Source organism: Pan troglodytes, chromosome 1 (genome assembly GCF_028858775.2).
Source record: "Pan troglodytes isolate AG18354 chromosome 1, NHGRI_mPanTro3-v2.0_pri, whole genome shotgun sequence".
Lineage (NCBI taxonomy): Eukaryota > Metazoa > Chordata > Mammalia > Primates > Hominidae > Pan > Pan troglodytes.
In genome coordinates, this window is record NC_072398.2 from 45953349 (window position 1) to 45969193 (window position 15845).

The window sequence follows — 15845 nt, forward strand, 5'->3', positions numbered from 1 at the left end:
AGCCTGCTGAGTCCCCAAACACACTGAACAGTTTTCTCCCTAGAGTCAATTTACAGAGCTGCCAGGCCCCAGGGGAGCCCTCACTTCAGCTCCCTCAGAGCCAGCTCCCCACCAGGAGCTGCACAGGACAAGGCCTCCAGGAGAAAGGGGGATCAGGAGGAACTATTCACACCCTGGAAGCAGAGTCATGTCAACACTCTTCCCCACATACAAACAGGCAGCATGGGGACAGCAGGGAGCCAAGGTGAGAGTCAGGAGACCAGGATACTCACACCCTAACTTGCTGTACAAGCTCCGGTGATCCCATTCACCCCTCTGTGCACCCCACCCTCTGAACTCTTAGGGATGTTTTAATTAAATAACCTTTCCTTCTCCATCACCTGCCTTTGTCTTCTGTAGGCAAATATAAAATATCCAAATGACATCTTCCCAACCTGGCTACTCAGTCTTCCCCACTAAGGTGTCCTTCCTCCATTGGAGCATTCCCTCATTTCTTCACTCCACAGACATTGATTAAGCCACCTACTAAGTGCCAGTCAGACACGTGTTAGGTGCTCGTTATGATGGGCAGGAGAGTTGGACAGTACCACGCCCTGCCCTCATAGTGCATGCAAATCATTTTGCCACTGACCGGAACCCACAGGGATCACAGTGGTCACATAACATCAAGTGGTAAATAAAAAACAAACTTTGGATTATTTAACAACAGTAACAGCCCCACTTACGGAGTGCCTACTATGTGCCAGCCCTTGAACGTACACTATCTCCCAGCCTCACAGCAACCCTAGGAAGGAGGTATTACGAATCCTGCTTTATAGAAGAGGAAATGGAAGCAGCTCAGAAAGGTTAAGCAACTTATCCAAGACAACACAGCTCTAAGTGCCTGAACTAGGATTTTTCCTCCAGTCTGACTGCCTGGGGAGACTGCTCTTACCCTTCAGTTCATTAGAGTGTCTCTGTAAAGCAGCAGGAGGAAGATGTCTCTTGGAAAGGGGGATCATTAAAAACATCCAGGTTAGGCCGGGTGTGGTGGCTCATGCCTGTAATCCCAGCACTTTGGGAGACCGAGGCAGATGGATCGCTTGAGGCCAGGAGTTCGAGACCAATCTGGTCAACATGGTGAAACTCCATCTCTACTAAAAATAGAAAAGAATTAGCTGGGCATGGTGGCATGAGCCTATAGTCCCAGCTACTCGAGAGGCTGAGGCAGGAGAATCACTTGAACCCAGGAGGCAGAGGTTGCAGTGAGCCGAGATCGTGCCACTGCACTCCAGCCTAGGCAACAAAGCGAGACTCTACCTCAAAAAAAAAAAAAAATCCAGGTTAGAGGAGCTTTTTTCAAACAGACCGTCCCCTCTCCTGCCCCCAAGAGAATCACTGGTGAGGTACCATTCCAGCAGTGTGGGTGTGCCTCAGAGCCCTCAGTTCTGTGGAAATAGAGAAAAGGAGCTGAGAACCAGCTCTTGCCATGCTGGAGTCTCAGCCCCTGCTCTCCCAGAGGTGGGGAAGTGAGAACTGGAAACCGGTAGCCTCTGAGAGCAGGGTGCATGGTGAGAGCTGAGAGGTCTGGCTCTCACCGCCCACACCAACCCTGCCAACTGCAGTGCAAAGTGTTCTCTCCTACGTGAGGCAAAAGGACATGATTTCTGCATGTAGGAGCTGATGGGGCTGCCACGAGCAGACCAGGATGACTGGGACACAGCGTGCCCCCGTGCCAGCCCTGGGGCTCCCCCATCCCACCTGCTCTGCCATCAGGGCTGGGCTAGATCTGACACTTGGTGATGCCTGCTTATTGATTGACCAGGTTCTCAGCTGCATTCGCTGAAATGGGGCCACTCAGTGCTCTACAGCAGCTATGAGAGGACCCTGATTGTTGCGGGTCAGAGTGGGAACCACTGTGCACGAGTTAACACAATCCACAACACAGACCACTGGCTGCATTCCAGCAATGATAAGAAATGAGACCCTGGAGGCATGCAGAGGCCAGGATTCTCCAAAGGCTTACTGGGGAGGGGCAGAGGCCTGGGGTAGGGAAAGGAGGCCTTAATGTCCCAGAAGCCACTGTGCCACATTCTGAAAGAGCCTAGCCAGTGAGCCCCCCAACTCTGCTGTCTCCTTCTGGAAGCTTCAGGGAGCCTGAAGCCTCATGTTCCTACTGCTGTGGTCCCAGCCTGAGAAAGCAATGGCTTCCTAAGAAGTAAGGTGGAAAGAGAGCAGCTGGAGTGGCTGAAGGCACCTGGGAATGTCTGGATTGGTGGGTGTTTAAGAGACCCTTCTATGAGGCTGTGTGAGGTAAGAGAGAGCCCCTCCTCCTGACCACACCAGGGGAGGAGAGCTGGGGAGTGGTAAGAGAGAAGACACCAGCGACCCTGCCATCACAGTGCTTCCATTTGGATACCTAATAGGATCTGAATCATCCTCCAATTTCTTCTTCCTCCCCACCCTTCCCCATCCCCAGAAACAGCATCACCATCCACCCAGTGGCTTAAGCCATAAGCCTGGATCGTCACATTGGATTCCTTCTCCCACGTTGCACCTCAACCTATTTCCAGTTGGTTCCAACTCTAACATGCCTGAAATCTTTCCAGTTCTGTCCATCTCCACAGCCTCCTCCACTCCCTGCCTGCCTCAAGCCCCGCCTGCTGCCCCCCAATCCTAACTAGCCTCCCTACATCCTCTGTAACCCCACTCCAACCCATCCTCCACAGAGCAGGCAGAGTGACCCTCTTATGTTGGTGTGATGAATTACACTGATTGATTTTTTTCAAATGTTAAACCACCCTTGCCTAGATGGAATGAACCCTTTCGGGTGGTGATATATTATCCTTTTTATATCACCGGATTTGATTTGCTAATATTTTCTCAAGGACTTTTGACCTTTTGAAAATGTAATCTGAATTATGTGATTCCCTGCTTAAACCACTCAGAGGCTTCATAGCACACTTAGAAAAAAATCCAAACTCTTGACCATGAACCACAAGGCCTCCAAGGCCTTACTGAAGCCCTTGTGGGTCCCTCTGGACATCGACGTGGGGTTTTGGAGAAACCAACAAGGGCCCGCCCCAGAGAATACCAGCACGGCTCCCTCTGAGTTCACAAATTGCAGTCAAAGCCACCTGCTTGATGGCATGTCCATGGGCTCTCGCTCCCTGCTAGCCTGTAAGTTCCATGAGGGCAGAGACCCGAGCCCCCTTCTTGCCCATGGTAAGGTCCTTAATCTCATCATGCATCTGCCATTCTGAGTTAATGAAGGAATAAATTCTCTGCCTCTTCCATGCCTGTGCCCATGCAGCTGAACATGGCTGGTGAGAAACGCACAACCACACTGCTGAGTTGCACTTCAAATTCATCACTGCAAACTTAAGGGGGGCCCTTCATGCTGCCCCCAATTATACTAGACTTCCTGAGCCTAGTCACTCTCCCACTTCCTAGAGAATTATTTCACGCTTGCTGCTCTCTCCACCACCTCTTACTGCATCCTCACTCTCAGCTGGTGATCTTGCTTCCCAATTCACTACGAAAATGGGAAGAATCAGGAGAGAGCTTCACCTACCAGCATCTGCGCCCACAGATGCCACATGTTGCCACAGAAGAGCCTCCAGGATCCCGTCTAAAGCCTGTCTCTCCACGTATGTCCCACTAGCCTAAACAAGGACATCACTTTAGAAATTCTCTCCTTTGTTTCATCACTAGTGTTTTATTCTCTGCTGGATCATTTCTGTGAGCACACAAATGCACTAACCTCCCTTCTATCTTAAAAACAACACAGTGGGCCAGGCACGGTGGCTCACGCCTGTAATCCCAGCAGTTTGGGAGGCTGAGGCGGGCAGATCACTGGAGGTCAGGAGTTTGAGACCAGGCTGGCCAACTTGGTGAAACCCTGTCTCTACTAAAAATACAAATATTAGCCAGGCATGGTGGCATGCACCTGTGATTCCAGCTACTTGGGAGGCTGAGGCAGGAGAATCACTTGAACCCGGGAGGCAGAGGCTGCCTTCTCTTGAGCTTTCTCCATTCAGGCTTTGCCCCCATCACTCCTTTGACATTGCCCTTGTCAAGGTCACCAATGGCCTTGCAAAATCCGCTGGTAATTCTCAGTCCTTATCTCACTTCACCCATTTGTCCACCATCCTTGGTAGACTGTGTACACTTGGCTTCCAGGTACCACACTGGGTCTGAGTTTTCTTCCTGTGTCTGGAGTTCTCCTTCAGTCTCCTTTGCTGGTGCCTCCTCTTTTCCCACTTTCTCAATGCTCGGTTCTTGGTCTTCCTCTCTTCTGTATCTGCACTGTCTCTCTTGGGGATCTCATCCAGCCTCATGGATTTAAACCCATCTACATGCCATAGCTCTCACATTTACAACCACCCGCCCAGGCCTCTCATTCTTGTATATCCAACCACCTGCTCAACATTCCACTGAGATGTCTGTTAGACACGCCAAAGTCAGCATGTCTAAATCCGAACTCATTTTCTTCCTTCCACCACCTGCAGCCTTTCCCACCTTAGATGATGCCAACTCCATCCTCCCAGTTGCTTAGAAGTAAAAGTCTGGTCATATTGATTCTTCTTTCTCACATCCAATCTATAGGAAAATTCCCACATCCAACCCATAAGCAAATTCTTTGGCTCTTTTTTTCAAAATACATCATGAATTTAAACAAATCATGGTACATTCATACAATTGAATTCTAACAGCAATGAGGGGAAAAATCCCATTCAGTAACAGGGATGAATCTTGGCAAGAATTTTGAGCTTCAGAAGCCAGACATAAAAGGGTACAAACTGCTTGACTCCACATATAAAAGTTCAAGAACAACCAAAATCAATCTATAAGGATAAAGATCAAAATAGAGGTTGCCTTTTGGAGGGTACTGACTGGGAGGGAGCCCCATACAATGCTGGAAGTGTCCTAAATATTGATCGGGGTAGTGGTATATAGGTATATACATATGCAAAATTTTATAGAGCTGAGTACTTGAGGTTTATGCACTTTACTGGATAAAATTTTTACTTTGATACAAAGTAAATTAAAAGTTAAAAATTTTAAATGCATATCCAGAATTAACCACTTCTCACCACCTCCTCTGCTATTGTTCAGATTAGAGCCACCTCCGTCTTCCCTCACCTGAATCACTGCAATAGCACCTAACTACTCCCGTTTGCACCCTTGTCCCTAAAGCACATTCTCAACACAGCAACGAGAGTGATCCTTTAAAGCCTAAGTCAGATCATGTCACATCTCTGCTCTAAATCCTGCAATGGCTTACCATTTCCCTCAGAGTAAACGCCATTGTCTTTCCAGTGGCCTCCATGCTGTACCTGGGCCAGTGACCCATTATCTCTGACCACTCTCTCCCTTTGTCTCTCCATCTCAGCCCCACAGGCCTCTTTGCTAGTCCCTAAACCCTTCAGGTACATTACTATGCTAGGGCCTCTGTTCTAGTTCTTTCCCCTGCATGGCATGCCCTCCCTATATCTGCATGGTGTGTTCCCTCACCTCCAGGGTTTTGGTCAAATGGCGCCTTCTCAGTAAAGCCTCACGGACCACCCTATTTAAAGTTGCAACCCTTTCTCCCAGCCCCATTCTGGGCTGGGGCATTTCCAATCCCATTTACCCTGCCCCCTTTTTCTTTTTTCAATAGCACATTCTACCTTCCAACACTCTACATGATTTAGGTATTGCATTTATTATCTAGCATCTGATTTCCAATTCATTAGAATTCAGTCTCCATGAGGATCTCTGTTTTATTAATGAAAGTATCCCAACAGACCCTGGCTCATATGAGGCACTCAATAAGTATTTGTTGAATAAATGAAAAAATGAATGAATTAATGAATGAGTAGGTCTATCTGTACCAGGGCCCGGTGTAGGGACAAATCAGCTGCCCTCCTCTCTCAAAGGGGAAGCAAGAGGCAAGAAGGTAAGTTCAAAGAGCCTTTCCTACACAACCTGAGCTGCATGGAGTGAGTGTGGAGTGGGATCCAGCTGCCCAGCCCAGCTCTGCAAGGCATCAGCTGCCAGTCTCCTGCCATCCCCACTCCCACCACAGGTGGGGTGAGAGTTTCTCCTTGGCCACCTTGGTCTGTGGGAATCCATCATCTCAGCAGAGACTCTGAGCTGTCAGACAGAGGTAGAAACCAGATCAGCCTGCCCATCTGTGTATCCCCAGGCCTGGCCAAGTGCCTGACATATAGCAGGTGCTCAAAGCACACTTATAAAATAGATAAATGGATGTTGCCAGCCCCTCAGCCCCACACCTCTCTGCAGTTCTGCTGGGGAATAAACTTCCAGGGTAAGGAGCAAGGCAGGAGAAGGTACCCCCATGTCCTCTCCCTTGGGGTCAGGGAAGCCCCTTGCCAGCTGCCCCCATCTCCCTGCCCACCTTCAAACCAGTATTTCTAAGAGGACGTGTATGCCAAGACCCACCCATCTGCCTCTCCTTCTTCTCCTTATCCCCACGGCCACCTGCCAGGCTTTTCTTTGGACTGCGGCAGCTGATAGTTCCCTCTGGGCTTGAATTAAGAAGGCTGAGGTTAAAGGAGTGATTCATGCCGCCCAAGGAGCCGTGTCTCTCCACTTCCTTCCTCTCTGCTCTATGTGTCTGTCCCCACCTGCCGAATGAGGCCAACCAAGATGTGCCTCACCCCAAGTCCTCTCCCAGGGACACTGCTTCCTCACCATCAGGATGCCGAGGCCTTCAGGAAAGAGACCAGGCAATAAGGACTAGACTTGGGGCCCATACAGTCCTGCCCAACCCAGCCCAGAAGGGGAAGTGGGCTAAAGAATGCCAAATGCCCCCTGGGGATTTGCAGTGTGGGTAAAATTGGGGAGGGAGAAGGGAGAGTTGGAGTAAAGGGACTTGGGAAATATTTAACCTCACAAGGCAATCTTTCTAGATAGCACCTACACTATTTACCAGGTTCTGACTTGGCTCTGACCCTATGAACATTGTGAATCATTAAAGTGTTTTTTTGTTTGATTTTATAATTTCAACTTTTATTTATTTATTTTTTTTTTTGAGACAAAGTCTCACTCTGTTGCCCAGGCTGGAGTGCAGTGGCATGATCTCAGCTCACTGCAACATCTGCCTCTTGGATTCATGCAATTCTCCTGCCTCAGCCTCTCAAGTAGCTGGGATTACAGTCGTGCACCACCATGCCCATCTAATTTTTGTATTTTTAGTAGAGACGCATTTCACCATGCTGGCCAAGATGGTCTTGAACTCCTGACCTCAAATGATCTGCCTGCCTCAGGCTCCCAAAGTGTTGGGATTACAGGCATGAGCCACCGCGCCCAGCCTCAACTTTTATTTTAATAGATTAAGGGGTACATGTGCAGGTTTGTTACACAGTAAAGCATTTTTCATAACAATAAATAATCAGAAACAATTGAAGTAGCCAGTGATATAAGAATGCATAAATAAAATATGATATTCAAATATTCATTTATTCAAACATTTTTCCGGCATGCCTGCTCTGTGCCAGGCATGGGGAAATGGGGTATGTAAGCAGATGTGTCCCTGGCCTTTGGGAACTTACCAAGCCCAGAAAGAGCGACATTGACTACAAAGCTACCCAGGTGATGAGTGGTGGACTTGGAAGGGGAAGGAGATCCAACCTGAGTGCCTACCAGAGGAAACTGGTCCAGGTGGGGTGGGGCTCAGGGAAGGCCCCCCTAAGGAGAGCCCATTTTAGCTGAGACCCAAAAGATGAGTAATAATACAATCCAATATTATACCGCCATAAAAATCCTTACAAAATCATTTTAGTTGACACAGGGAAATGCTTATAATGTTAAGTGAATAAAATAGGATATAAAACTATGTATATATAGATGTTCTCAATATGTAAAAATAATATATCTATATATATGTGTGTGTGTGGAAAAATTTTCTGGAACACCAAAATGTTAACGGTAGTTCTCTGTAGGTGGTAGAATTACTGGTGATTTTACCATCTTTATTCTTTCTTCCATTTTTCACAATCAACATGGATTGCTTTTATGCTTGGAAATAAATAGCAAGTGTCAGGGTGCGGCCCCTACAGATCTGCCTCTGGGTAAAAGGCATCCTGGCCATTCTCCGGCTTCCACGCAGAGCTGACACCTCGGCAGGTTGCCCCTCAAGCACTCAGAAACTTCCGGGAAGCCACCCGATGCCAGCTGGGGGAAGCTTTCACACTTGAAAGGAGTCCAGATGCCTCTTCAATTAAAGGCCATGTTCTCCCTTGGCCCAGCAAGCGCTTGGCCTAACACACCTGAAGGCTATCCCTAATTCGGAGAAATTATCTTCTCAATCACAAAGCAACTTCCCTCCGCCTCATTCCCCTCTAAGCCTGCCACTGATCTGCTGACTTCACCCACTGAGGCTGCATATTTTCCTTTTCTGTTCCTTGAGGGGCGGGTGACTGCAAAGAGCTCTTCTGCTCAAGCTTTTTACATCAGAGGCGGGGGAGCAAGCATCCAGATGGGAGGAGGAAAGAACTCCCAGCCAAGTAATCTTGCGTAAGCTCCTCCTCTCTCCAATCTCAGTTTCCTCCTCAGTCCGCAAGTGTGAGAGTTTGAGCTTCAGGGCTTCCTCCAACTCCTCTTCCCTCTTAGACACTCCAGGCCTATGACTAATCCATCCTTAGATACAGGATCTGAAGACGGCCTACCTCTCTGAAAGCAGAAGGCATGACCTGAGAGCAACTGTTCTGGGACCCAGAAGCCACAGACAGTCACCTGCGGGGGCATGACGGCACACAAGGCATTTCAGGGTTGTCAAGAAAAGCCCAGGCTAGCCAGGGTGGGGACAGCTAAATTGATGCCTAAAAGCAAACATGCCCTAATTTACCAGATTTCTTTCCCCACTCTGGCTCAGCACGCCGGGCTCCTCCACCACTCCTTGCTGTGGTTCCCCGGGTCAGCAGCCCAGTGGAGCAGGCTTCCAGCTATGGACAGAGGCAGGAACTGCCAAGGGCTCAACTGCCCACTGGAGTGAAGGTGGAGGGAGGGGAAGATGCTGGGCGGGGACTGAGCAGAGTGCAGAGGCCATTGGCAAAGATCAGAGGAGAAAAATCACCCTACTGACAACTTCATAGAAACTCCTCCAAAAATCCTACAGCTTCTTGGGCTGACGCAAGATACACATGGGCTTACTGGTTAAAGGCATCTGTTAGGCCTAGAGTCAAATCCTGCTTCTGCCCCTGACAAGCTGTTTGGGCAAGTTACTGAAACTCCCCAAGCCTCAGCCCTCAATTTAGCTAAAGAATTGTCTATAGAGAGGCCAGGCGAGGTGGCTCACGCCTGTAATCCCAGCACTTTGGGAAGCCAAGGCGGGTGGCTCACTTGAGGTCAAAAATTCGAGACCAGCCTGGCCAACATGGTGAAACCCCATCTCTACTAAAAATACAAAAAATGAGCTGGGCATGGTGGCATGCACCTGTAATTCTAGCTACTCAGGAGGCTGAGGCAGGAGAATCGCTTGAACCTGGGAGGTGGAGGTTGCAGTGAGCTGAGATTGTGCCACTGCACTCCAGCCTGGGCGACAGAGCGAGACTCCATCTCAAAAAAAAAAAAAAAGAATTGTCTATACAATGGGGGTAACAATAAGCTCTACTAGTGAGACTATGAACATTGAATGAGATAAAATATATTAAAAACATAGCATTGTTCCTAGCATACACTCACTAGGAGCTAAAACACACAACACAACAAAACCCTCCCGGGATCCCAACACAGCACTGGCAGGAGTCAGGATAAGGAAGAACCACAGAATTAGAGCTGAAAGGTACCTCAGAGACCTCAAATCCAACCCCTTCATTTCTTTCTTTTTATTTATTTATTTATATTGAGACAGAGTCTTGCTCTGTTGCCCAGGCTAGAGTGTAGTGGCGCAATCTCGGCTCACTGCAATATACGCCTCCCAAGTCCAAGTGATTCTCCTGTCTCAGCCTCCCAAGTAGCTGGGATGACAGGCATGTGCCACCATGCCCAGCTATTTGTTTTTGGTATTTTTAGTAGTGATGGGGTTTCACCATGTTGTCCAGGCTGATCTCGAACTCCTGGTCTCAAGGGATACACCCATCTCAGCCTCCCAATGTGCTGGGATTACAGGCATGAGCCACCATGCCCCACCTCCAACCCCTTCATTTAACAGATGGTGAAGGGGAAAGGCTCAGAGAGGCTGAATAACTTATCAAAGGTTGCATAGCTAATTAGTAACAGAGCAAGGTTCAAACTCAGGTCTGCCTGACTCGCAAACACCCACCATCCCTCACTCCACTCCAACCCAGCTGGCCATGGACAGCCCCCTTGCTAGGGTCTCCTTCCCACAGAGAGGTCTGGTCAGGGAGCCCTCTGTTGGCACACTTCCCTACAACTAGCCCTCGGGAGTAGGCACCAAATTGCCACCAAGAAAGCTCTGGGTGAGGGGTTAAGGGACAAATAATAGAGATTCCCTAGAACCAGGAGCTGAGGGGAATAGGGCTTCAATTACCAAGCATGGGGAGGTGCTATGCAAATAGCGTGCAAATTATATGCAAATGACCACAGGTTACTGATGAATCAACAATTTGAGCTTAAAAAGAAAAAATTTTGTAACTGGATCATATTATATGGTGTGAATCTCTTTTCTCTCTTGGTTTTCTGCCAAGTAGAAAGAAAGAAAATTTGTGGTTGACTGACCAAACCATGCCCCACTTGGTGATAGCCAGCAGACACCTGTATCCGGGTGCCCCAGACACGCCTCACCAGTGCTCGGTCAGTATGACTCTCTGTGCCCAGGGCCACATCTACCTTTGACTGGCATGTCAGGGCAGCAAGCCTGGTGCCTGGGGACCTCTGGCCAAGAGGAGTTTCATAGACCCAGCAGCCTGCTGACTCCAGCCACGTAGAGGGGAGCAAAGCATGCTGTTCCTCCTGGAGGGGACCTGGGCAGTGCCACGCAGGAGCCCAGAATGGCCCAACACCTCAGCCAGGATCCCTGCTTGAGAAGTGAGGCCCCAGCAGCCTTTCCCTAACTCAGGAGAAAGGCTCCTCTCCATGGGGCAGGACACTCCCGGGCACTGCTGGTGTGTGTCTGTCAAGGAGCCACGCTAAGCCAGTGGGGGCATCTGTGTTCATGGCCCTGAATCAGAAGTGGGGACAGGTCTAGCCCACAGCAAGAAAGTGAGAGGTTAGACTTCTGGAAGATAGGCTTGAGGCTCAACTGTGTGTGTTCCGTAAACCTGGCCAATTCAATCAACGTTTACTGAGGGTCTGTGATGTGCCAGACACTGAGCTGGGCATTCTGAAGAATTTGCAGAAACAGATAAGATGTGGTTGCTGCCTTGAGGCACCAACACTGCACCAGAGGAGTAGAAACATGTATAGATATAACTTCACAGTACTTAGACACCTCCTGGGAGATGTGTTGCGTATGTGTTTGTGTGCGTGTTTCTTCGTGTGTATGTGTTGACACCGAATGACACCTAAAAGCATGAGTGGCAGGAGTAGGGCTCACCTATCCAGCCACACTTGAGCCATATGTTAATAGTGACAATAAAACTACAAATAAGACCTCCCTATGGCTTGCATATATGAGGTATAATATTAATACAAGTGCTTCGCATATATGAGTTCATTAAATTATTCCAATAACCCTAGGGAGTAGGCACTATTATTAATGTTCCCTTTTATACATAAGGACATTAAAGCTTAAAGCGGTTAGGTAAGTGACTTTTGCACAGCTAGAAATTCCCAGCAAAGATTTGAACTCAGGCCCATGGCAGCCTCTGTGCAGGTCTCTGCCTCCACCCTCAAAGGACAGCTCCCCAGGACCCCAGCTCCAAAGCCACAGCAGCTGCCTCCTGAAGGAATAAGTCTGCTGTTCCCATCAGTGCAGCCATCCCAGCCCCACAGGGCAAGTAGGGTGCATTCTGTCATAGCAAGACGGGACCTTTGGCTCACCTTAACACTCACTCAGCAGACAGAATTTCTCCAGCAGCCTTCCTACAGCTGGACATCTGCATGAGTTTCCAAATGTGGCAACACTTTGTTATAATGGCCAGGCTCAGAGGCCCCGCTCTTCTAATGCACTGAGACTAGCTTTTTATGTGCAGCCCAGCAGCAACCTGGGACTAATGGCAGCATGTGGGCCCCTCAGTGGATGAGCCTATGGGGCTTCTGGCTGTGTTCCCTTCTTCACCCCACCTTCCCTGGAAAACCTGGAGGGTGGAGGGAGGTAGACAGGGCAGAGAGACTGGCATCAAGCCACTGGGCATGGGGAATCAGGAAGGAAGGCAGATAATTAGATCACACTTCTGAGTGAGCTTCAAGGAGACCCTCTGAGTCTTAGTTTCCCCCTTTAAAAGCTCCTGCTCCACCTCCCTTACAGCGGCATGATGATAACAGGAAAAAATCATGCATGTAAGAAAGGCTTTGAAAAGTTCAATGTGCACAAATGTAACACAAAGGGAGAAACATGGGTCCCTAGGCCTGCCCGGGCAAGGGGCCAAGTGAGGTCAGAGGCCCTACATCCCAGAGAAGCTATGCCGGGGGTGGCAGGTGCTGGAGATGGCCAGAGCTCCCCAGGAGAAAAGGAATCTACTGGGGGCAAGAATTCAAAGAGGGGGCAAGCATGCCTCACGAGAGCGTCCCAGCAGGGCCAGTCCCTGGCAATATGCCCAGGCACTCGCTGGCACTTGGTGGCCCAAGGCACTGCCTGGTGATGAGATTGTGGCCTGGCAGGGAGCTCCAACATGGGCTGGACACCCACACTGAGGACGGCACCAGCAGGCCACCCATCCCAGTGCTGCCTGGGAGCAGCACAAGCACCTCTACTGTGACCAGCAAAGAGGTGGTTTTGCAACAGAACAGCAATATGAGGAGTAGGCACCAGCATTTTTCCTTCCTCCTGTCTGTAACAGAGGTCCCATACGTGGGAGTGAGGCAAAGGTAATCAGACTGTTGGGTTCAGCTGGAAAGCCCTGGAAGGAACAGCTGGCTAGCACAGAGATACCTGGTGAACGAGAGAGCCAAAGCGTGCCTTCGGGAAGCCTGCCGTGGTCTGGCTGGAGAAGCAGCACTCCTGCCCCTGTTGTGCCACCCTCAGTATGTTCCCACCGCACCCTAACTCTCTTCTCTGCCTCTTCCTCTTCCTCTTCCCTGGGACTGGCAGAGCTCAGCTCATTCCTACCCAGCACTCACTGTGACCCCATCTTAGTGGCTCCTCCAAATCTCCCACCTCCAACCCAGGCCTGACAGGCAGCCTCAGGTTCCCTGGCTGCAAGAGCTTCAGCTCTGAGGTCATGGGCACTGGTAAGTTCACAGTACAGTCCTCCAGCCACCCATCCCCCTCCTGTTTCTCTGGCACTGCAGAGCGGAGCACAGGAAGGCAGAGTGAGGACTGGAGCACGATGGCCCAAAGAACATCTGGCTTACTTGGGGTCTTATGCTCTACCTTTTTTCCTTTCTAGATGGCCCTCAAGCCAGCCATCATGCGGTGCTGCGAGTACCTTCGGCGCTGTGGACTCACCGGAGAGGGATCTTGACCCGGAGGTAGCGGTCCACGGCAATTGCCAGCAGGGCCAGGATGGAGCTCTGGGTGAGGATGAGGACCGGACAGGCAACCATGAGGCAGGTGTGGAAGTAGGTCTGTGGCCCAATGTTGATGAGGATGGCGAGGGGGATGACCAGGGCACCCACGGCCACATCAGCCACCGCCAGCGACACGATGAAGCAGAAGGTGGCATCCCGCAGCGCCTGGTTCACCTTCACCGCCCAGATCACCAGCACGTTCCCGGGCACAGAGACCAGGGCGATGAGCACCTCGATGCCGATGTAGGCGGCCTGGAAAGCTGAGATGGAGGGCGGCATGGCGGGCACAGGCTGGGCACATCAGCAGACGGGCACCAAGGGGCACGAGGCAAGCACCTGTGTGGTCAGGGAAGCCTGGGATGGGGAGACCCGTCTGGGAGGGGCAGGGAGCTCAGGCTGCCCTGGAACTCCAGGTACCCTGTGGAGATGTGTCCCACTTGGCACATGCAGCTCCTACCCAGGCTGGAGGGGCACCCGGACCCTTCTCTGCCTAATCTTTGTCCCTTCCCTTTATCATTCCCAGAGGTTCCATTCAGCAACTTAAAATAGCAGCGCTCACTCCTCCACTGGCTTTTTTATCAGGTGTGAGGCAGCTCCCAGCGCGCGCGCACACACAGACACACGCACAGAGGGGTCTCCCATGACTGGCTCTGCCCACCCCTGTGCACAGAACAGGATGCAGGGAGCTCACCATCCTGCCTGCTGGCCGGCAGGGGTCCCAGAGGCAGTGCCCAAAGTTCCAGGGAACAGAGCTCCGGGCCGCGCGCGGTAGGGCTGGGCTGGGCTCTGGACAACGCGCGGCAGCTCATAGTCCTCCGGCTCCCGCCGCAGCGCTCCCAGCCCGGCCTTTCAAGCAATCACATGGTGCGGCAGAGACTCAGCCCCGGACGCTTTTAAAGAGGTAGCGCCCCTGTTTCGCACCTGGGACTGGGATGGCAGACGTGGGTCTGGGGACGGAGCCCAGGACAAGGCTGGGGCGTTTCTCCCTATTACCCAGCGTGCCCGCACCTGCCCTGCGCCCACCCACTTGAGACCCGTCTAGTGCCTGGATCTTAGCAGTCCCCTGGTCCCGTTCCAGCTCTGTCGGGGACCCTTGCCCATGGCCTGCCCCAAGGGGGCATTCCGGTCTCTTCTTTCAACCCTCTCCTGCACCCCCACTGGGGAGCCCCAGGGGCGAACCGAGACTCAGACTTACCCAAGGTCACCAAAGCTGGCAGAGCTCCCGGCTGCCTGACTGTTCTGTCCAAGTGCCCCCACACCTCGACGCCTTCAGCAGCCGCTAGCTCCAGGGATTCCTGGGGAAGCCAAGGCCGGCCGGTAAGCTCCAGAGGGATGGTAGCTGGCTGGGACTCGACTCGGGCGCCTGCGGCTCTGTCGCCCCCGGCGCGGGAGCTGAGTGACAATCGGGCTCCGCACACCGGGAGGGGGCGGGGGCGGCGGCGGCACCCGCGAGCCCCTCCCTCCTCATCCTCCGTCTCCTCCCCCACCCCCTCCTCTTAACAAAGGAAGTGATACTGGGTGAGAAAAGCTGGAAAAAATGTGAGCTTTTCGAAGGGCCTGGTGTGTGCGCCCAGCCTCAGGACTGGACAGAGGCGCATCCTTCCTGTGTCCACTCTCTCCCTTCTCAATGCAGGACTCCTGGGAGCCCTGGTCTGGCCTCCAGCGACCCCTCACCCCTCACGGCACAGCATCTCTTCTGCAGGACTTCAGAATGCCCCCTCTGGGATCTCCCAAAGCAGTCGGTAGCCCTGGCACCCTCCCCCAATCCTAAAACCCTGCTCTCTCCATGAAACCAGTCCCTGCATCTTCTCGTCCCATATTGTTTTGCAGGCTCTACCCTGAGTCATTATATTCCTTTCTCATCCATCTTTCAGAATTGCCTTTCAGTCTATTAGCAATTTCCATTTTGCAGATAAGGATGCTGAGGCTCAGGGAAGTGACCTAGCTTCCCAGGATCTCCTGTCAGTGTAACCCGCTCTGCGCTCCTTTTCCTTCCTCCTTCTTCCTCTTCGTAGCACAGCGCTAAGCCATAAGGCATCCAGTCCAATCCCCTCATGTTACAGATAAAGAGGCAGGCTCAGGGAAGCAAGGGACTTCCGGAAGGTCACAGGGCAAATCCTAACAGGACCAAAATAAGAATCCCAGGCTCCTGACTCTCTCCACTGTGTCCAGACCCCTCCCCTGGCCACCTTCTGCCAGTTTCGGTTTAGGCAGTCCACTGATATTAACTAATGACCAGACCCTGGAAATGGATGGATGCCTCGCAGAGATCCCAACCTGAGAAATCC

At 51.3% G+C, this 15845-nt stretch overlaps 1 protein-coding gene across 4 annotated transcripts in view; it reads right to left on the minus strand.

The window, feature by feature from the left end:
• Positions 1-15590, minus strand: part of ADORA1 (adenosine A1 receptor) — a 40077-nt gene extending 24487 nt beyond the window's left edge. The window contains exons 1-2 of one of the 4 annotated variants that reach the window (XM_063793175.1): positions 14753-15590; positions 13496-13893 (exon numbers count right to left, since the gene is read on the minus strand). In XM_063793175.1, the coding sequence (XP_063649245.1) occupies positions 13496-13836 (341 nt within the window). In that variant the 5' untranslated portion in view covers positions 13837-13893; positions 14753-15590. Of the gene's footprint in view, positions 1-13420; positions 13894-14248; positions 14405-14752 lie in introns of those variants that run through there. The other 3 variants (XM_016936232.3, XM_054657866.2, XM_054657854.1) reach the window with 3 other exon arrangements.
• Between the last annotated feature and the right edge of the window lie 255 nt (positions 15591-15845).